This window comes from Athene noctua, chromosome 2, assembly GCF_965140245.1.
Source record: "Athene noctua chromosome 2, bAthNoc1.hap1.1, whole genome shotgun sequence".
NCBI classification, from domain to species: Eukaryota; Metazoa; Chordata; class Aves; order Strigiformes; family Strigidae; genus Athene; species Athene noctua.
In genome coordinates this window covers 135,323,812-135,346,582 of record NC_134038.1, presented here as the reverse complement: position 1 = coordinate 135,346,582, position 22,771 = coordinate 135,323,812, and the positions used below count along the sequence as shown (strand labels likewise).

Below are 22,771 nucleotides of genomic sequence, written 5' to 3'. Positions count from 1 at the left end.
ATTCATTTTATGAGCCCTCAGATTGAAAATCTATAAAAACTAATATCTATGTACTGAGTGTCTTGTTTTTTAAACAGAAAAATCCCTAAGAATTAATTTTTAAGCTTACCAATATACAGAACTTAAAAATTTGAAGCACCTTAGAAAGAACATGTACACTGGGTTATGATTTCGCAAGGGAAGCACAGTAACCTTGTTCAGTGAGAGAGGTGACTGTACAACATGGTAATTATTTTAAGCAAGTTGAATGTACTATGCTGAAATCTGGGCCTTTTGAAAAGGTTAATTGGAGGATAACTGATCTAAATAAGACACTAATTGGGAAACATCCAGTAGAGTACATATTATCTGAAATTTAAGCTAACTGTGGCCAATATTTTAATGTTTTAGGCAGTCTTGACACTAGTTCTTAGTATCAGGCATATTTGCTTTTAAGATAATTGTTAACTTCTAGATGCAACCTTAAAGAATCTTTAAAGAAGAATTCAAAAGAAATTTTGTTACATTTGTTATTCAGCCCTTTCTTTTGAAGCAAGCAAACCTAAATGGGGGCTAAAGGTGTTTTCTTCTGTGTCTGGAAATTATGTACTCCTGCTTATTCAGTGACAAGGTGCTCCTGTCACATGAAATGTAAGTAGCTGGGTGAAGGTGTGTGTTATTTTTGTGACTGGATAGTTATCCACAAGCAGTGTATCAAAATATTTGGTTGTTTTCAATTAGGAAATGAACTAGTGTTTCATTAGTAGAAATTCACTGATTTCTTAATCATTGTATTGTCTGGCTGCCAGATTAGTATCAACTGTGATTTTAAATTCTGATATAATTTAACTAACTTTTACAGATTCCCGTTGTCCTGGTATTATTTTTTGATTTTATGAAAGCAGATGTTAGGTAAAGTGGAGACTTCAGCACAGGGCATCCAATAAGTAGAAAAAAATGTTAAAGAAAACATATTTATTATTCCTGTCTTCCTGTTTGTAAAAACTTACTATCTCTGATTCATTACAGTAACTGAATATCAATTGCTACAATGACCAGAAGTGATTAAGCAAATCCATATAGTTTTTTTGTATTTAAACACTGAAGCATTATGTGTCAAACACTTTTAATTGAGATGGTATTTAAGGTAATTTTTGCTCTCTAAAGTAGGTGATAACTTTGATTAATATTGTTTAATTTTAAAAGTACTTTTCCATAAGATACTAACATATCAAATAGAATAAGAATTAATTTTAGTTAATTGATGATGTATTAAAACTTCTAGTTAGGCAACTGTGCTTAATTTTCCAAGAGAGAAGACAGATTCAATCTTTGCTGGATAATATGCCTGCAAAACAAAGGCTCAGTGTACTGCTGTATCAAATTCATAGAATCATGGGAGCATAGAATGGTTTGGGTTGGAGGGGACCTCAAAGATCGACTAGTTCCAACCCCTCTGCTATGTCAGGGACACCTTCCACTAGATCAGGTTGCTCAAGGCTCCATCCAACCTGGCTCTTAATGCTTCCAGGGATGGAGCATCCACAACCTCCATGGGCAACCTGTTCCAGTGCCTCATCACCCTCACAGTAAAAAACTTCTTCCTTATATTTAATCTAAACCTCTCCTCCCTCAGCTTCCACCCATTACCCCTTGTCTTATCATTACAGTCCCTTGTAAAAAGTCCCTCCCCAGCCTTCTTGTAGGCACCTGTCAGGTACTGGAAGGCCACTATGAGGTCTCCCCAGAGCCTTCTCTTTTCCAGGCTGAACAAGCCCAACTCTCTCAGCCTGTCCTCATAGGAGAGATGTTCCAGCCCTTTGATCATCTTGGTAGCCCTCCTCTGGACTTGTTCTAACAGTTCTGTATCCTTATTGTGTTGTGGGCTCCAGAGCTGGACACAGGACTCCACATGGGTTCTCATGAGGGTAGAGGGGCAGAATCACCTCCCTTGACCTACTGACCACACTGCTTTTGATGCAGCCCAGAATATGGTTGGCTTTTTGGGCTGCAAATGCACACTGTTGGCTCATGTTGATCTTATCCACCAACACACCCAAGTCCTTCTCCCCAGGACTGTTTTCATCAGTCCACTCATTACACAGCCTGTATCTGTGCTTGGGATTGCCCCGGCCGAAGTGCGGGACCTTACACTTGACATTGTTCAAGGTAAATCAAAATACTGATACACTATATTAATTTTAAATGTTCGGGAATACTTAAGCATCATGTATTGTAATATCTCAAGGAAAAAAAAAGTAGGCCTTCTCCCTTGAGTCATGTTCCATTCTACCTTCTGAAAAGACTGGCATGCAGTATGCTCCTATTCATCTAAGTATGTATAAGATTGTAAAGGTACTGGGGATTTCTGATTTTACTTCTGCGGAAGTTCAAGCCAGGAGAGCACTGGAGTTTAAAATCACATTTTTAAAGTATTTTAAGGAATTCTTGCTTTCTCTGTTTTGTTTTTTTTTTTTTTTCTTTTTTTAAATTTTTTTTTTTGTGTGTGTGTGGTGTGTGTCTCTTTAAAATATTAAATGTCAACACTTTGGGGCTGTGTATCAGATTTTCAGCCCCAAATGTTTCTAAAATATTTAGTGCATAAGTATCAACTTTTGGGTTTCAAACCACCTTCTTTTGCAAACAAGTTAGGTCCCCAAGTGTTATAAAAATAAATATTTAGATACAGCTTTAGATAACAGTGCAAAGCCTTATTAAATGTTGTATTTGGTACTTCTGTTGGATTGTGGATTGAGTGACAATTCGAGGGAACACGGCAGTGTATTGTTTCTGTTGTTTGCAACTATATGTAATATGGGTTCTGGACAGAAATAAAACTCATTTGAACAGTGAAACAGTGAGGTTTGGTAGTTTAATAGAAGCAAAATGAAGGGGTTTTTTGCCTTATTTTCAGCATTTTTTTTTTAATTGGCTTCAAAGTGTTATCTTCTCTTAGGAAACAAATTCCCCTTCTATTACCTGGTTTGCCATTTTACTTAAGACAATACTGAAGCTGATAATGTAGTAGAATCTACTTTTAATTTTAATTAAGGTAAGATAATTTCATAGCTGGTGTTACAGTTAAAGGTTGCAAAATAAGTATATCTGTGATTAAGACAGTATTTTAAAGTATTCACTGAGGAAATTATTTTCAGGAGAAATTCTAAATGAGTCTTGTCATATGCGGAATCCTAGAATGCCTGTGCACCTGATCTTTCATACGTACTTCTTCATTTATAGTATTCTTAGTTGCATGAAGACAAAATATATAACTGTATTTGAATATTATAGAAATTTTCTCGGAATTAGAGGTCTAAAATCATTGGATCATCTTAATACTATGAACAGTATTTTCATCTCTGGGAACAACTGAACATCCATCCTAACCCAGGCAGCAGCGTTAGTGTCAGATTCTTCTAGGGATGTTTCTGGAATGGCTCCCCCTAGCATATGCTTCAACAAAAACTTGCAGAAAACTGCAGGATGTTGGACTCCATGCTTCACTGTTGAGTCACCTAAAAGTTTGAGCTGTTTTTTATTCTTACAGTGGAAATAATAATTGCCAGTTTTGAATCACTTGAATGAACAAACTCTGCCATAATGGTGGAAGCTTTTGAAGATAGTTAAGGCTGAAGTCAAATTTGTGACGTAGTAATATTTTTTTTTCTAAGCAGATTGAAGCTGTATCGATATCTCTGAGCAAAAATGATAGCCGTCTACAAAACATCTTTTCAGGACAGTGCTACAATTTTGTTTGCATAAATGTAAGTAGTAAGGATGCATGCTTTTAGTTTTGAACTTAAACTTATTGATAATGTTAAATAATATATTTCAGCAATAAGTTGTTCGCTTTTTCAGTCGTCTTGGTGTATCCATTCCAATATTTGGTGTTTCTGATGTGCACCAAACTAGATACTGATCTGTTCTTTCTCTCCTGGTTCTGTACTTCCATCAGTTTATTGTTAAACCAGCCATGAATTCTTGAACAAGAAGGATGCAACAGAAAGTAGTTTAAACTTTCCTTTCACAGATATTGTACTGAAGTGACTTGTCTCAAGATGAGTATGTCATATGTGTAGTCACCTACCTGTGTATTGCTCCCATGGTCTAAATTATGTGCTTCCCATTTTGGACACATGCATGCCATGCAGTCTGTATTTGGGTTCCTGTATGGGAACAGGAGGGTTTTAGATGAACTGTATCTGAGACCAGACAAGACCCTTATGCTCATTATATATATATATATATTTCTTAAAAGTAATTTTTTTTTTTTTTTTCCAACAGATATAACTTTAGCAGACAAAAGTGTTACAAATATATTAGAACCGAACAACCAACCAAATAAAACTCCCAAAACCAAAAAAGTGATGTACTTTTTTTTTTGGTAAAAAACAGATCTTTGAATTCAGTTTTTTTATGTAATCACTGTTTGATGTTTTCAGTAACTCTAAACATATATTTTCATACAGGATAAAAAGTATGCCATTCAAGAAACCCAGCAGCTAGTGGATATGTTGGAAAAATCAGATCTTCCTCTCTTATATCCAGTTGTCCTTATTTCGGTAGGTAACTCCTGTAAGTTACTGTAGAAAGCATCTAATGAAATATTTTTAAATGTTAGACTAGGTTTAAACTGCCACTAGCTCTGAATAAAATTGTAAATTTGAACTGTAAATTGGACTGTAAAGAGCATTTGCAGTTCAGCAAATATACTATATGCTGTCAGGAAATCAACACAAGCAAATCACAATTTATTGTATTCCTGTGAAAGACTCATCGTGGCTAGTTATATTGAACCTTTAACTCCTGCTTTGCTGTTGTGCTCCATGTCTGCTGAGAATGCTGTAAATGATGTACTCTGCTTGAATGCTCAGTTGAAACAGAATTAAGTGGCTTTATTTTTTTTCTATGATGTGTGGCTTATTCAAAGTTTTAAAATTAATATTTCTTTTCTGGTCCAAGCATTAAAAATTCATTTTGAATTACTTTGCAATATATCTTCAATACATACTTTATGTACTGAAATGTTGTAAGACTGAAAAATCTGTTCTGGTATGTGGCAAAAGTTTAGAGTGTATTTTTGGCTGAAATTCTCATTATTTGAATATTGCTGGCAGAATAATTTAACAGTTCATGTAGATGAACAGCTGAAGGTGTACATGACTTTTATTTTACTCAGACTATTAAAAAGGAAAAGAATATGAGTAGTTTGAAAGTCTCTGTGCAGTGTAACCAGATCCAATTAAATCCATTGTGTATTCTGACTTAATAGGTAGGGATGAGAAGTATTGGGTGGAATGAGTGTCATTAATGCCATCTGTCACAAGGAGTGTGCCTCTGGACTGCAGTTGTTATACTCTCCAGCAATAGCACAAGATAATGTGTTGTGATTTTAAAATATAATTCCATATATGAAGCCCCTGAAAAAAGAATAAATATTTATTTTACATGGAGTCTGAATAATTTCTGAAGTGCATGGTCTAGTGATCTGGAGGTAAAACTGAGCATTTAATTCTCAATTTTATGCTTAGTCTGAAAGGTAAGTTACGAAATTTCATTACGGACCTAACAAATAAATGAGATCATGAAGATCAATTACTCTTACAAATGAAAAAAATTACAGTCTTACCTGTTATATGCTGTTCTCTTGGAGTGAGCTGCTGTGATTCTGTGAACATCAATATTTAGCACTTTTTCTAGACTGTCTTTTTTTTTCTTGACCTTGTTTCTGAGGAAGTTCAGAGTAGAGCTTTAATTTTACTGAATTTTCGAAGATAAATTGTTTCCACCTTTGATAATCAGACAAATGACATGTCTCCAATTCTGTTGTCCATTTACAAGGCTACTGGATGTGTAGAATGCTCTTTTCTGGACTGAGAATGTTTTCATTAGTCTTTTATAAAGAATATAAAGACCCATTTCTGTCTGTGTTAAATTTTGGGGGTGTGCAGATAAAGTTGGAATTGTTAATCAACTAGGTAATACTATGGTGTTGAAAGCATGCTTATTTTGTACCTGATTCATAGCTAATCTCTACTTTAGACTTTGAATTAAGTGCCTTTTTAGTGTGACATATGGAATGTGAGAGCTTTGTTTTAATAATTGTAGCTATAAATATCTTGGACTTAATATTTCCTGAGATAGAGGTATGAATGTAAATAATGCTTACAGAAGATCATGATGAAGCTCAGGTTTTGCCCCTAAGATCCTAGATCTTGAAGTGATTGTGGAATCCAGCACCATTTTTAATGAGAGTGTATTTGTTTGAGCAGCCTGCAGCATGCACAAATTATTTAGGTGGACAGCTTTTAAAATAGCTTCAAGAGAAAATAATACAGTTAATCTCTTTATTGTACTCCAGATCCATCAGTTTTTCCTGACAGCTCCTTGCAATTTCCCAAAACTAGACAGTGGGAGAAGTCTCATAACTAGGTGGAAACAGTTGCTAACATTTAAAACACAGATACACATACATTTGTTAAAAGTGTCTTTAAAAAATCAAGTACACTAATTATAAAAAGGCATGTTATGCTACAGTCTCAAATTTTATGGAGTTACCACAGTATTTTTTAGAAATACAAGGAGAAAGCAGGACTGGAAAGTAGGTTATAAATGACTAAAGAATTAACTAAACAAATCATTGTCTCATATTAATCACTGGGAACTATTTAAATCCTTTAAACTTCTGATCCCTAAAACTCATTACAGATGGTATGGCTGGGGGATAGAAACTTCCTTCAGCAGTCTTTAATTAAATTCAGTGTTGAGTGTCCTCTTCACTAAGGCTTGTGAGTGGGATTCTCCTCATCTTTATTCTTTGCCGTATGCTTTGTCTAACATAAAACCTGAACACATTGTTAGTGAAAAGTCCTGTAAGACACTTTCTTTTGATGTAAAAGGGCACATTAATATGTCTCAGGGAAATGTGACTCAGAATTTTAAGCACTATGACGACATTTAAATACATAGGTTTTAGGTACTAGATGTACAGGAAACATTATTCTTTCTTACTCTTAGAAGTAAAACTGTTCCTGGTAATGAAGAACTGAAAGGATAAATGAGGAGAGCAGCTAACTGCTTCCATTCTAACCTCATAATCAGGAAAAGCCTAAGGTAGACTTTTGTGTAATTGGAAAGTTCTTGTCTATTCTTTGATTTCAGGACACGTGTAACTTTTTTGTAACAATCTGATAATTAAGAGAATCAGTTCTATTTTTCCTTCCGATACTCAGCTTCTTTGGTTGTAAAAATGACAGGTGCTATTATTGAGCCAAATTGTTTCACCAGCCTGGGAAGAATTATCCTAGTAAAAGGATGAGCTTGCGCTGGACTTGATGACTTCTGTCCACATTCCTGCCAATAAATTGCCACAGATTTCAAAGTCTATCCTTTATCCTGGTGCCTGACTGGAGTTTTTTGTGGCATCTGTAAGCTGAAACAGTAATTGGACCATTGTATCTGGACATAGCAGAAAAGTTGCAGGAGAATTAGGAAGCACAGTTAAACTTCATGCAGTTACTTGTCTGCATCAAACCAGTATCCTTTCCAATTCTGCTATAACCAGAAGAATCATATTCTTAAACGGACATTATTTTTCTTAAGTAATACCTGTTCACATTTGTAGGTGTTACAAATGGATATGATTTTTATTTTGTTGTTATTACTTAGGGTTAGAAAGAAAACTAGTACTTCAGCTCTGTAGTTGCTATTGTTTGCCTTTCAGTACAAAAGTTTGAGGAAAAAATCTCTTTTTAAAGCTGTGGAACAGGTTAGTGGTAAATAGGTGTTAGGTTGTGTTCCCTCAAAATAGTAGGTTTTAAAATTTCTGTAAATGAGTGGTACTTTAGCCTTGTTTGGGATAAAAAATAGCAAAATAAAGAGTGTTTGAAAATTAATCTCTGCCTGTGTAGTACAAGACAGCAACTTTGTTCCTGGTGAATATGCACTTAGCCAGTAAATAGCTTTTAAAGAAATGTTGCAAGGGAAGATGAGTAAAAACCTGTTATCTGTCAGGATAAATTCAACATAAGGTACAAAGGAAAATTGAAATATTTTTTACAAGCACAGATCTCTGGGGCTATGACTATACTACTCTATGTAGTACTTAGATAAGTTTTACATCAATGGAATAATTCAGCCTGAAAAATATTTTCTTTCTCTTAAGGCGAAAGTTATTTCTGCTATTAATAGATGCTGAAAGTTTGTATGTACAAATCATCATCCTAAATTTTGATTTCTACAGTTAATAGAAACTTTGTAAAGTAAACGGATAGAACTGGAACACAAAAGCCTTGGGAAAGGGTTGAGCTGCTTGATACCTCCCTGGAGATACCAGTTCAGGTCCTGTAAGACCCACCATGTTTGTGCAGAATCCCTGATGGATATGAGAGTTGCCTTTCCCTGCCCAAGACTTCAGGATAGTCATATCACCACCTTCTTTTGAAGTAATTTCTGCTTTTTAAAATTGAAGTGTGTCTTGAAATTAATCCAATTTAGGCAACTAATATGCTATACTGAAAAGGTAGTAAATACAAAGTGAGTCTTTAAATAATGCAGTTCCATTTGGAAAACCTCTTAAGATGCTTTAAGAAGAAACCTGTGTTTCTTTAATAACCTGATAGTAAAAAGAAAAATCTGTGAAAGTTAAATTAGAATTTAGAAAAGTATGTTTCTTATTTTCTGACTTAATTAAATATTTTAAATATGCAATTAGAGTATTCTGATGTGTTCTGGCGTATTGGTTTCAGTATGCTTTGAGAAGAAAAAATTTTCATGTCACTGAATATATAAGTAATGCAATTCAATAGTAATAGAAGCTAACTAAGAGAAACCTTTGTTAGCCTGTATTTTTGTGTGCTTAACACATAAAAATGAGATACTAAAAACTGGCAGTCTAAAATAACACACTATGGAAAAAGTGGAATTTTTGTTTTTTCTTTCTTTCTTATTTGTTCCTTTGCAGATGCACTTGGATATTTCAGAAAATATTTCTTTTAGCATCGGGATAGAAGAACTAACTAGGATCAAGAAATTTGCAGGGGAAATGAAAAAGAAAAACATTTTGGTTTATGGTCTCCTTATCCAATATAAGGTATGTAATTATTTTTCTATGTGCAGATTATCTTCTTTTGTGATTTATATGATTAATGATAGAATCTTAATTTTTAAAAAATCAAAGAGAAACAAATAGGACATGATAAAAGATTGGTTTTTTGCAAGATTCTTGCCTGTTCTTGTTCAAAATTCAAGAGTCTGTAGTTACGGGCAAAACTAAGCATTTTGATTAGAGGGGGAGTAAATGATAAAGACGTTTGGAAGCACACAAAACTGTCAGGGCCCTGTTTCTTTTTGCTTTTCTGCTTTGAAACTTGCTTTTTGCAGCATTAAAAAAAATAGTAGAAGTATATTTGATCGGTGGTTTTGCAGAATTTTGCATTCCTTATGAAAACTGGTATTCAGGTGATGGAAAGGTCATGGCATAGAGATGTTGAAACAAACAGTGTCCATGTCTGCAGTAGCAGCAAATTGCCTCAGCTGGAGGCAAAAATGATTAGCACTCCAGCATCCTTTGGACTGACTAAAGTTATTTAAAATAAACCATTTTCCTGGGAAACATTCTACCAACAAAAAAAGTGGGCTGCCTTGTCTCCAGTGCAGATACAGTCTTTGCAGCTTCTTAACTTAGTGGTGAAGGAAGAAATAAGATACTCAATGGAAATTTAAAAAAAAAGAAAAATAAATGTAGTCTTAGCTGATATCTTTAAAGTCGAGTTAGGTGTTCATGTTTATATATAATTGATTAAGCATGGCTATAGTTATCTATCTATCTTTTTCTGCTATACCAAAGACTCAATTTTTCCTCCAAATTATATGGCTTTTATTAAGAGCTATGAGTATCAATACCTATTAGTTTACGCTTTTACAGACTTCGGATGTCAACAGAATATGAAAAATACTATTACATGACCTTAGCTTGTCTCTTGTTTGTACAACATACAAGGGCATACAACTGTTTTCAGTCTTTCTGGTATTGTCAAACCCCATCTTTTCCAGGGTGAGTTCTGACTTCCTTTGGAAAAAATAATTTGAGTAACTGTTGAAATGTAGCTCTGAGAGGAACCTTATCATGGTAAAAAGTAACACTGTGAATATTGCTTGAGTGTAAATACATTTTTTTTCCTTTTAAAGTTCATTGGGTGCATATATAATTTTATATACAAGTGAATCAAATATAGATAGTGGATAATAACAGTTAGTAAAGCTGACTGGAAAAAAAGAAAAACTTTTATAATCTTCAGTGAATTTTTATGACCATGGTACCAAAACATTTTATCAATAACAGGCATGTATAATAACAATATGAGATCTGAATGGAAATTCTTGACCATAGGTGGACAGAGAACTTCAGCAGAATGTTGCCTTCATTTTTTGAAAATAAAAAGATAGAATGATTATGTAAGATCACTGCAGATGGAGTCATCACTTATTAATGTGTAAAAAAGTATTATATAGAGTAAAACACTTTGCAAAGTAAACAAACTACTTCTATCTATCTTGGTTTAAAAAGGCTTTAAAACACGTCCTGCTCACAAAGATGGGGATATAGTCCTGACCTCCTGCTTGTCAGCGTTTTGATAGGTAACTAAAAATTAGGTTTTATAGATCATGTGTGTATATATATACGATATATGTATCAAGTTTTCTTTTGGCTGCAGACCTACAAAGAACATAATTGTTTCTAGGTGAAGACATATGGAAACACTTGACATATGAATCCAGAAATTACATAACCCAAACCTCATTGCTCATCTGGGGACAAGTGAGAATAAAAGCAGTTTAAGTGAAAAGACATCTTTAAAATAGTTTTTGTTTTTGTTTTTTTTGAATTCCAAAGCATGATTTGAGAGTCACCAGGGTATTTTACTTTTAGTACAATCCATTAGCTAATAGGTGAATCCACAGGTGAATTCCATGGAAAGGTGAATTTCATACTGTCATGACGGGAAGTCCAGAGGTACTGGAGGCACAAAAAGCCCTGCTGTTGTAATGCAGGATATTCAGCCTGTTGTCAAATAGCTTCCGTCAGTATCTGCTTTCTAGAAGTCCCTGAAAGTTGTAGTTTATTTTGGGAAAACAGTGATGACAGATTACTTCATGGAGCTTCTCTCTAGCTGACAGGTTTATAACTTCAGTACCAGATGTGCACGGTTGATATACACACATTTACTAATTCAAAACCAGGGATAAAATGTAGGGATGAGGAATTTATTGAGATGCATGACCCTGGTAATACTGAGGTGAAATTATTTTATGTTTAGAAGGGTGATATGATCAAATGGGCGTGATGATGTGTTGAGATGAAAGAATATGGGTGCAGTCTTTAAGATTCTGTATTAGAAAAGTAAATTCGTTGAAATAAATATTTTTTGAGATTTATAATTGTTTTTAATGTTTTGGAAATGGAAATGAAATTCTTTTGGAACCTAGGAGTACATTTTTGACAGTATTGGAGGAGATGCGAAGCCCTAAGAAAAAAAAATGTTTTAACTTCTTAAATGCAGTGTTCATTTGGTATTTAGAAAAAGATATCAAGTAATTCTATGAATATTTGATACTTTGAGAAGCTAATCAGGAAAATTAAAGGAAAAGGCTTTAATGTGCTGTATAAATAACCCGCTTTGTACGTTCCATTTGCTCAAAGTGAGTGCATGTTCATGGCTTGTACACAAATAGTTATTTCTCTCATAAACATTATGCATGGAATACAAAATTACTGATATTGATACAAAGATTGGATCTAGGTAATGTCAAGACATTGCATCCATGCAGGGCTGTAAATACATTAATCTTAAAAGCATTGGTTTATGTCATTCAAACTACAGAATTTGGGAGGGAACCTCAGCTCCATGTGGTACTTATTTGCTGATCTGTGTTCTGAGCTTGGGCCTTGATCTCACAAACACATGCATTATTATCTTTAAACATATCCTAGATAGTAAATGGTTTTATACTTAAATATGACAGTGATGTTTTAGAAAACCCAACTATTTTCTGTTTACTGCTAGCCTCCCTATTAAAATAATAACGTCTTATGACTGAATTGCGAAAAGTAGTCAAGACACATAAAAAGAAAATACCAGCAGCATTTCCTAATATGGAAGCACAAATTCAGAAGCTTTTAAAGGTTGCAGTAATAAAATCTCGGTCTAGAAGTTTCAGTAATAACTCTGTTACTTTTCACACAGAGAATAAAGAGGAATGATTATAATCCAAAATAAAGCATGTATGGATGGACATAGGAAGACAAGAAAGCTTTAAAATATGAGAGTAAAGCTAATATATCTTGGTTATGTGACTATATTAATTTTAAATAATCCTACTTCAGACACTGAGAGAATGCTGGATCAGAAGAGCAAATACGTGCTAAGGCTTTCCTAGGGTAATGTGGCCCCAAATACTTTTGTCTCTGAAACCGCTATTTGGTTAAGATAAAGGAACTGTTCACTGACAGCCAGAATAATCACTGTCCATCACTAAAAAGAGACAAATGAAGCAACAGAGTAATTGTTATGAACATGCTTGAAACTGAATCCAGTGCACACAGCATGGGTAACAAACAGGAGGAGCTTGAAGCCATGATGCAACAGCAAAATCATGATGTAGTGGCTATTACAGAAACATGGTGGGATGTCTCCCATGACTGGAGTGCACCAGTTGATGGCTACAAGCTCTTTAGAAGGGATAGACAAGGAAGGAGAGGCAGTGGAGAGGCCTGTTAGGGACTGTTATGATTGCTTTGAGCACAAGAATAGTGAAGACAGGGTGGAGTGTCTCTGCGTTAGAATCGGGGAAGGCCAACAGGGCAGATGTTGTAGTAGGAGTCTACTATTGGCCACCCAGCCAGGACAGAGAGGTGGATGAAATATTCTATAGGTACTTAGGAGAAATCTTATGATCGCTTCCCTTGTTCTTGTGGGAGACTTTAACTTCACAGACATCTGCTGGAAATACAACACGGCAGAATGGGACCAGTCCCAGAGATTCCTGGAATGTGTGGGAGAGAACTTCCTGACACGGCTGGTGAGTGAACCGACCAGAAAAGTTGCCCTGCTGGATCTCCTCTTTGTGAACAGAGAAGGACTGGTGGATGAGGTGGTGGTTGGAGGCTGACTAGGGCACAGCGATCATGAAATAATAATAGAGTTCTCTATTCTTAGAGGGGCCAGAAGAGGGGGCAGCAGAACTTCCAAAGAGCTCACTTTGTCTTGTTTAGGCACCTGCTTGACAGAATCCCTTGGGAGACAGTCCTGAAGGGTACAGGGGTCCAGGAAGGCTGGACACTCTTTAAGAAGAAAGTCTTAATGGCACAGGAACAGGCAGTCCCCAGGTGCTGTAAGAGAAGCCAGCGACAGAGAAGACCACCCTGGTTGAACAGGGAGCTTTGGCTGCAGCTCAGGGAGAAAAGGAGAGTTTACAGCCTTTGGAAGAAGGGGCTAGTGACTCACAGTGATTGCAAGGAGGCTGTGAGGCTATGCAGGGTGGCAATCAGGAGGTCTAAAGCCCAGTTAGAATTTAATCTGGCTTCAGCAATCAAGGATAACAAGAAATGTTTCTATAAGTATGTCAACAGCAAAAGAAAGACCAGAGAGAGCCTCCATCCCCTGCTAGATGCGGGAGGAAACATGGTAACAAGAGATGAGGAAGAAGCTGAGGTGCTTAATGCCTTCTTTGCCTCAGTCTTTAATAGCAAGACTAGTTGTACTGAGGGAATCCAGCCTTCTCAGTCAGAAGACAGAGACTGGGAGAACGACTCCCCCTGCATTCCAGGAGGAGACAGTCAGTGACCTGCTGCATCACACAGACACACACAAGTCTATGGGAGTGGATGGGATACACCCGAGGGTGCTGAAGGTGCTGGCTGGGGTGCTCGCCAAGCCGCTTTCCATCATTTACCAGCAGTCCTGGCTGACTGGAGAGGTCCCGACAGATTGGAAATTGGCCAGTGTGACGTCCTTATATGAGAAGGGTCAGAAGGATGATCTGGGAAATTACAGGCCTGTCAGCTTGACTTCAGTGCCCAGGAAGCTGATGGAGCAGCTCATCCTGAGTGCCATCACACAACACAGATGCTCAGGCCCAGTCAGCATGGGTTTATGAAAGGCAGGTCCTGATTCACTAACCTGATCTCCTTCTACGACAGGATGACCTGCTTATTGGATGAGGGAAAGGCTGTGGATGTTGTTTACCTTGACTTTAGTAAGGCCTTTGACACCATTTCCCACAGCATTCTCCTGGTGAAACTGGCTGCTCACAGCTTGGATGGGCACATGCTTTGCTGGGTAAAAAACTGTCTGGATGGCCGGGCCCGGAGAGTTGTGGTGAACGGAGTTAAATCCAGTTGGCGGCCGGTCACGAGTGGTGTCCCCCAGGGCTGGGTTTTGGGGCCACTCCTGTTTAACATCTTTATTGATGATCTAGACGAGGGGATCGAGTGCACCCTCAGTCAGTTTGCAGATGACACCCAGTTGGGTGGGAGTGTTGATGTCCTCGAGGGTAGGGAGGCTCTGCAGAGAGACCTGGACAGGCTGGAGCCATGGGCTGAGGCCAACTGGAGGAGTTTCCATAAGGCCAAATGCTGGGGGCTGCCCTTGGGCCACAACAACCCCCAGCAGCGCTACAGGCTTGGGGAGGAGTGGCTGGAGAGCTGCCAGTCAGAGAGGGACCTGGGGGTGTTGATTGACAGCCGGCTGAACAGGAGCCAGCAGTGTGCCCAGGTGGCCAAGAAGGCCAATGACATCCTGGCTTGTGTCAGCAATAGCGTGACCAGCAGGGACAGGGAAGGGATCTGACCCCTGTACTGGGCACTGGTGAGGCCGCACCTCGATTCCTGTGTTCAGTTTTGGGCCCCTCACTACAAAAAGGACATCGAATGACTCGAGCGTGTCCAGAGAAGGGCAACGGAGCTGGTGCAGGGTCTGGAGCACAGGTCGTACGGGGAGCGGCTGAGGGAACTGGGGGTGTTTAGTCTGGAGAAGAGGAGGCTGAGGGGAGACCTCATCGCCCTCTACAGCTCCCTGAAAGGAGGGTGCAGAGAGCTGGGGATGAGTCTCTTTAACCAAGTAACAAGCGATAGGACAAGAGGGAATGGCCTCAAATTGCACCAGGGAAGGTTTAGACTAGATATTGGGAAGCATTTCTTTCCAGAACGTGTTGTTAGGCGTTGGAATGGGCTGCCCAGGGCAGTGGTGGAGTCCTCATCCCTGGAGGTGTTTAAGAGTTGGGTTGACATAGCGCTGAGGGATATGGTGTAGTTGGGAACTGTCAGTGTTATGTTAATGGTTGGACTGGGTGACTTCAAGGTCTTTTCCAACTTAAGACAGTTCTGTGATTATGTGAAAGCAAGCTGAATTGTGGGTAATTTCTTATGCAAACATACTGGTCACTTATTGTAGTCTTTAAGACTTTTTGAAGATGAGAGGCCTATCAGAAGTGTGCTTGATGGCTCAGGAAATACTTAAGAGCGCTAAATGTTCTGTCAGTGTTAGGTTAATGGTTGAACTAGATGGTCTTCAAGGTCTTTTCCGACCTAGATGATTCTGTGTTTTCTGCCTGACTTGGTAGACCAACAGGGTAAATATTTACGGTTTCTTTTTCATCAAAGATCCCTTAAAATAAAACAGCATTATATGCTGTTCACCAATAAAACTAGGGATTGATATGTATGGAGGCTGGATACTATTTCATCCTTAATTACTTACTACTACTGTCTGAGATAGTCATTACTCAATATTTTGCAATAGGTAGAACTGATATGATGAAAAAGATTTACAGACACTGACTTTTAAAATAAAACTACAGGTGACCCAATGGAATTTTCAGTGAATAAAAGATACAGAACTGGAGCTCTATTATCTTGATACTTAAGAAATCAAACATAAAGCTATCCTATTACCCTGGGAATAGTTCACACAAAAATAGTGAGATTGATTATAAAGGAAAATATTCTGAATGGGCCATATCAGCTTTTAATGCCCCCAAAAGATGATAATAGAATTTATGGAATAAAAATTTTATGAATTATATTTTGCATATATCAAATTTCATATCTTCAGTAATTTCAATAATATTTAGCTTATCTTCATATTTGAATTTTGCAGTTGTTTGGAGATTTTTTGAAGCAGATTCATTTGCTTTGCTGAATAAAATTATACTTTCATAGATAAGAATCATTGTGCTCCATCACTATTTTTACACACACAAACATTCACAGACAACTTTCTGACCCACCTTGATAGTTTTGTCTTTGATTTTGCTTTGAAATTTCCAACAGCTCATCATTCATTCATATATTTTTCTGCGTGAATGTGTGGAAATCTTAACAGGCTTTGTTCAAAAAGTGTATGATCAAAAACATTGGTCCATCTGGTTGATTTAATCATCAGACTTGCTCACATGAAAGCACATTTACAGGAACTTCTGAAAATAGCACAGTTTTTAAATATAGATTTAGTCATACTGTTTGTTAACAGCTGTCTGTTTGTTAACAGCTTATGCAAAACATATTTCTATAATTTTCATGTTAGTATCAAAATTGATGGAGAGTTCTCTTAAGATTTCTTGAAATATATGAATATTCAGTGAAATGTAAATAATATTTAACTACAGAAAATCAGTTCTAAATTTAATGTTTGAAAGACAGAAAGCTAAGTAGTTCCAAAGAAACACTTCTGTGTGGGATATTTATTTTCTCTTATGTAATATATGCAGAAGTAATAAACCATGTTAAGTGGTTTTTTTGAAGTGAAACCTGTTTAACAAAACTAACCACCTCCATCTTTTTTTTTGTACCACTTGCAGCAAAGAATTTAAAAAGGTCACATCTCTGGAACATTAGTCAGTTAAGAAATATATTAATTCCAAGATTACCAAAATATTGTTTAAACTTTAGGCTTTGAGTCAGGAAAGTACATAAAAATTTGAGTGTTAAATTATTTAACACAAAGCCTGGAAATCTTTCTTGCTTGAAATGTGTAGTAGCGTTGTGAGAAGTGCAACCACTTGCCTGTACTGCTGCTGATTTTAGTAGATATCCTGAAGCCTGTAACTGGATTACATTGATCAACAAATTGTGATTGTTATTCTTTTTTCAGGATGTTAGTGTGTCTACCTTGAATGCATGCAGAAGTACTCTTACATTTGCTTACTCTCTGTGTCTTTCTCTCTCTGCTGTTCTTTCTCCCTTGCCTTTTCTTGTTTCCTTTCAAGTCTTCCTGCTCCTCGTAGCCAAAACAAGGTGATAAATTAGTGGACTTATTACAACTGTGCAACTTTACTAGACAGACTCAAATGAAGCATTTCTACAAGCTAAATTCACAGTGCAGTACCAAATTCCCAATCTGAGGAAAATGAGCTTTTTAGAAAAATAATTGGTAACCTTTTGCATTTTCATGAAATAACCATATAGGTTTTTATCAGAGAAAGGTCAGAATGTTGCTCAATTTGTCTCTGCTATCACAGCTTCTAGGAGTTTAACAAACGGCACAGAAAACGATGAGATTAATGTTTTGTGCCTTTTACACGACCTTTTTAAACTTTTGAACTTATAATTGGAGAAATCAGAGTTCTTCCATCACTTTGTCAGCGAAAATGATTAAGGGATGTAGACTTATCTTAAAAGTCATGTCTTCATAAAATGGTCTTTAAACTTCCTTGCATTTATAGCCCAGTGCAGCCATTCTGGCGATGTTAGTCAGTAAAGGTTGCCAGTTGTTTCTTTTGTGGATATTTTAATTGTGTAAAATATATTACTCTAAAATAGCTTAATATTATTGAGTTGGATTTTGGGGAACAAGTGGATTCAAAAGGTGAAATGCTAAGCTCTCTAGAGGAAAGGAAAAAATGTAATATACAATATAGCAACTTAGAAAAGCATGCATGTATTCATTATGCTAGATACTTTAATGTGATAGGAAGTAAACTTTGACTTGGAACCATTTGCAAAAACAAATACTGTGAGCATCAAATCTGAGTTTCATCTTCAAATCTGTTAGTATGAGTTATTCTGGCTTTTTTTTTTTTTTTCCATCTTACAAAAGCTGTGATTTTGACCTGCTATCTTTTAGCGGAAACATATAAACATTTAAGATGAAAGGATTTCGACACAAAATTTTGTTTGCAAACAAATTGCTTTTAACTTCTTTTTTCCATTGCCAGCTTGTCTAACAGAAACCTGTGAAACCCATTGTGTCAGTTTATGGGCAGTTGCACTTCCGAATTGTGTTGCAATTCTCAACTTAAAGCAGTGCTTGTACTCTTTTGCTGTCTAAGCTGGGCATCAAAAATTAGTCTTCTCACCTTGCTTCCATGCTATCCCCTAGTAGCATCATTTAGCGTGTAACCAAAATACTCTCCTACAGAGATGAGTACATCTGTTTTTTCTGGCGTAGCTCTGAATACATAAAACAACAAAAAAAGAACCTTATTAAAATTGTTACGTGTGCTTAAGAGGCATTTTTAAAATGTTACCAGGTTGCTGTTGTGTTAATTTCCTAACGATCTTTTGTATTTTGGATGCGTTTTTTTAGCAAAAAATACGGCTGAAATTTTTCAGAAAACTTTTTCCAATTTCAATGTAGTTTAGTTTTGTAGCTGAAGTATTAAACAACTTTATCTTCAAAAATAATAGGATTTTAAAGTCAGTGCTAGTTTCACTAGTAATGTAGATGTTGATTAATATTTTACTGTAGAGTTGTCTTCTCTGACAGAAGTTGTATTCCCTGTTGCCTTATAGGTTTTGTATTTAATCATATGGTAAAATTATGTAACACTTCTGTGGAATTTAGGGTGTCTACAGGCAAAGATCAGTAATTTCTGCTCCATTAATTTACTTATATCCAATGATAAAGATATCAGTTGTGCTTTAATTGTTTTTTACTGTGCCATGTAACTTCCCCCTTCAGCCATATAGCTTCCTCAGTTTGTAGCACATTTTTATCACTGTATTTGACCAGGGATGCATATGAAACTCTACCGCCATTTAAACACAAGAAGAAGTCTCCATCAAGCTGTACATTGCTACTAACAAACAATTCTGTGACTTTTGCTGCAGTCCTCAAGGTATGGTAGGTACTTAAATTTGTGCGGCAGTGGTCAACAAATCTGTATTGAGAGTGTTAATTTTCACTTTCACCTTGTCCTACTATTAAGAAGCATGAATCAAGTAATCCAGACCCAGGCTGACTTTCAAGGGATTTCTTTACAATGGTTGGAAGCAGTGTTTGAGGTTTCTTTATGGATTTGAGATACTAAGCCCCAAATCTTATTTGTTGCTTATATAAGATTGTTCATATGCAAGTCATCCATTATGGAACATACCCAGTGCTGAAGTACATAAAAATAATATGTGATATTACACGTTATGGCGAAAGCCCTATAATGTCAAGAATGAAAAATGTGCTTTACTCCCCAACCTCTGTACAGCCTTCAGATCCCAATAAACTTTTAAAAATTATTTGGGAAGGTAGAAATAAAACTTAACATACATCTTGGGTTTGAAAATATCAGGAAATCAATAACTTTTGTAGATTATTTAAAATATTTTTTTTTTCAGAATAATGGAGAGAACAATGGGAAATCATAGACCTGCTTTTGCTACTCTAGGTCTTTCCCACTGTGTATTTTCTATTGTCTTCAAATGATACTGCTTCTTTTTTTGATTCTGGACTTTAATAAATGTGAAATCATCTATCCCCCACTTACTTTCTTCTGAGAGCTATGTTTCTTGACTGCAGCAGGATTTTTCTTTGAGTGAAAGGTGATGCATCCTTGCATAGAAGGATGAGTGAGAACTTTCCTCTTCATGCATGATTATTTCTGCAGCTAGTTAAGAATGCTTCTTTTAATACATCTAACAACACTAATACAACCTGTTACATTAAAAAATGCAGTTAAAAATTGCTAAAACTGTAGCATTAAGAAAACAAAACTGGAAGAGAGTGTCTTGACAGTCTTGCTTCCTAGTCTTGCATTCATTTCATTAATCAGTCAAGTGCTCTTCCAAAATGAGTTTGTTTTTTCTGCATCCACATTCTTACTGGAAGATCAGTTGTGGTTTATCCCTCTGTGTTCACAGTGCAGACATATCCTTCTTAGACTTATTACTATAGAATAAAGAATTTGAGCTCTTCCATCCTCCCTTTGTGTAATAGCCTGTCTGTCCTTTGTGCGCTTGAACCTGCTTGAAATTTGTACAAGTATGTCACTTACCCGTCTTATCTGGAAGTACCTGTTGTGATACATCCCAAGTTTGGGTTTCTTTCTTGGGTGGGCTTTTATTATGCTACAGTATATTACCATCAAAGATGGCCATCATGGATCCAATCAGAAGTTTGTTTAGGCCATTATCCTGTGTCCAACAGTAGCTGTAAGGAAATGCCTAGGAGATAATCAGATCAGGGCAAGCATATATGACATCCCTAATTCTCTTCCTATACTCAGTAATTGTTAACTTATTTTCTGAGCCAGAGCTGTTTTCTACGGAAGTATTAGCCTTTAATAGATTTCTGTTGCATGCTCTTATCTAGTCTCCTGAGGTCCCTGTTGACTTTTAGTATCCACTGTGACCCCTAACAACAAATGCTAGGCTGGAAAACAAAAAAAGAGAGATGCTTCTTCACTGAATAGTGTCCTAATCACAAGCTCCTGCTTCTAAGTAATAATATTCTGCTGAGATCCCATAATTTAGAATGTGAAATACACATGCATTTTATATTAATCTATATTAAATTTAGCATTTTATTGCCTACTCAATTTATAATAGTCTTTCTGCATTTCATTTCAGTGAGCCCTACCCTAATGAACTTTGTATCATAAGCAAACTCATATTATTGCTTACTTATTTTTCCAGTTCGTTTATGAATGTGTTGAACAATGTAGATCCTATACCAGATCCCACCAGAACTATGCAGGTTCTATTCTGAGACCTGACCATTTACTCCTACCCTCTCCACTCTGTTTTTTGAGCAAGTATGTATCCATGTCAGGACTTCCATCTTACATCATGGCACCTTAGTTTTTTTAAAAAAACTTTGGCAAAGGATTTTGTTGAAAGTCTTGGAAATCCCAGTAAATTCAATCAAATGTCACACACTCCTTTGAAGAAATCCAGGAAGACTGCAAAGTAAAATTTCAAAACAAAGATATGTTGACTCTACTGTCATCTTTAACTTGCTCTCCACTATTACTATCCAGTAGTTAATTTTTTGTTAAATTGCCTGAAACAGGCTTACATCTTTCTATTTTGTAGTTCTTTGTATCTTCCCAGACTTTTCTTGTTTTAAATTGGCAATTACTACCACCAGTCATGCCTACTAAGGCAGTTTCTAAACTAGAGATTATGCACCACTGTTAGGAACTGAGCTTTAGAACTGTTGGGTAAATGCCCTATAGTCCTGAGGATTTGTTACATTTCTTTCTTGAATTTCTTCCATACCTCTTCTACAGTAACTGCAATTTTACAGGTTATTTGGCCGTTAACAAAGAGGGCATCCAGCATGTGAATTTCCCCACACCAACTCAAAGAATTAATTTAGTTTCCCTATTGCAATAGCGGTGTGTTTTCCTGAGTGCTCACTGTACACACTGATCATTAATGGGCCCTACAGACTCTCTGGCACACTTCCTGCTTCTGATGTCTATGAGGAAAGATTTATTATTGGTGTTGAATCTTTTTGCTAGTTGTTCCTCAAAACCTTTTTTTGTTGTTTGTTTTGTTTGCCTTACTGTGTTTTTAGATTTACTATGCCAAAATTTATGATTCTCTCTATTTTTTTTCTATCTGGGCGTGTCTCCATATTTTTGAAGGATGCCTTTTTGTTCTTACAACCTCCCTTATCCTGCTGTTTATCCATACCACCCTCTTTCTGCCCTTCCTTGAGCCTTCCCCCCAGGCAGCATCCATTGGCTTGGTGCTTTCAATATGGTCACCCTTAGGAGCTTCCATATTTTCTGTGAGCATTTAATTCTCTTAGCTGCTCATTTGCTTTCTTTTTAACTACTTTCCTCAATTTTTTATTATGTAGTTTTCATTTCTGTCCCTTTGTCATTTTATATTCAGTATATGTAATCCAGGCTCTTTTCCTTAGCTTTGATCCATTCTGTGACAGATCTGTATCCTAAATTCAAAATATAATACAAACCATTGTTTCTTTTTGTGTTGGTTTGATTTCCTTACTCTCTCTTTCCCACCCCCTCATCTGCAGTTTGTTGTGTCTTCTGTTTTCTGTCTTTCTGTTTTTTCTGTCTGCGATGTTGCACTCTTCTTTCTTGGCTTTTGATCCTGGCTTTTTCAGAAGCCAGGATCTTGACTTTTCCTGTGGGTCTAGCTGCACAACCTGGTTCTTGTTGCAGGATTTCTTATATTTTGACCTGTTTCTTTTCTGTTTACTGGAACAGGAAATCAATCCTTCAGTTCTGTTTCTCTTCTATCACCTTTTTTTCTTTTTCTCCGTTGTCTTTATTGTCCTATGCTTCTGTGGATCTTTCTGCTCCTGTTGTGGCCTGTCACCGTGGATTTGTTATTCATCAGATGTTTGCAAATTTTCTCTCGCCAGGACAGTTTTTTTCTTATTTCTTCAGCCACAACCTCATGCTGTAGCTGAGTCTTCCCTTCTGAGATTTCTAGCACAATGTATTTCATGCATACTGTACTATCTTTCAGCTTCAATGTGTTTTTCTTTTTGCTACATATTGTTTCCATTTCCTGCATATCTCTGTCTTAATAAAGAAATGATGA

General features: G+C 36.5%; 1 protein-coding gene across 6 annotated transcripts in view; it reads left to right on the top strand.

Moving 5' to 3' along the window:
* The window catches only part of CRPPA (CDP-L-ribitol pyrophosphorylase A), a 136,421-nt gene that overhangs the window by 68,117 nt on the left and 45,533 nt on the right, over positions 1 to 22,771 (top strand). For 2 of the 6 annotated variants that reach the window (XR_012633219.1, XM_074900353.1), the window contains exons 7-9: positions 3,651 to 3,743; positions 4,449 to 4,541; positions 8,942 to 9,070. Coding sequence is in view for 5 of the 6 variants with exons in the window: in XM_074900353.1 (XP_074756454.1) it covers positions 3,651 to 3,743; positions 4,449 to 4,541; positions 8,942 to 9,070 (315 nt within the window). In the remaining variant the exon portion in view is untranslated. Of the gene's footprint in view, positions 1 to 2,871; positions 2,874 to 3,650; positions 3,744 to 4,448; positions 4,542 to 8,221; positions 8,329 to 8,941; positions 9,071 to 12,958; positions 13,060 to 22,771 lie in introns of those variants that run through there. The other 4 variants (XM_074900356.1, XM_074900355.1, XM_074900354.1 and 1 more) reach the window with 4 other exon arrangements.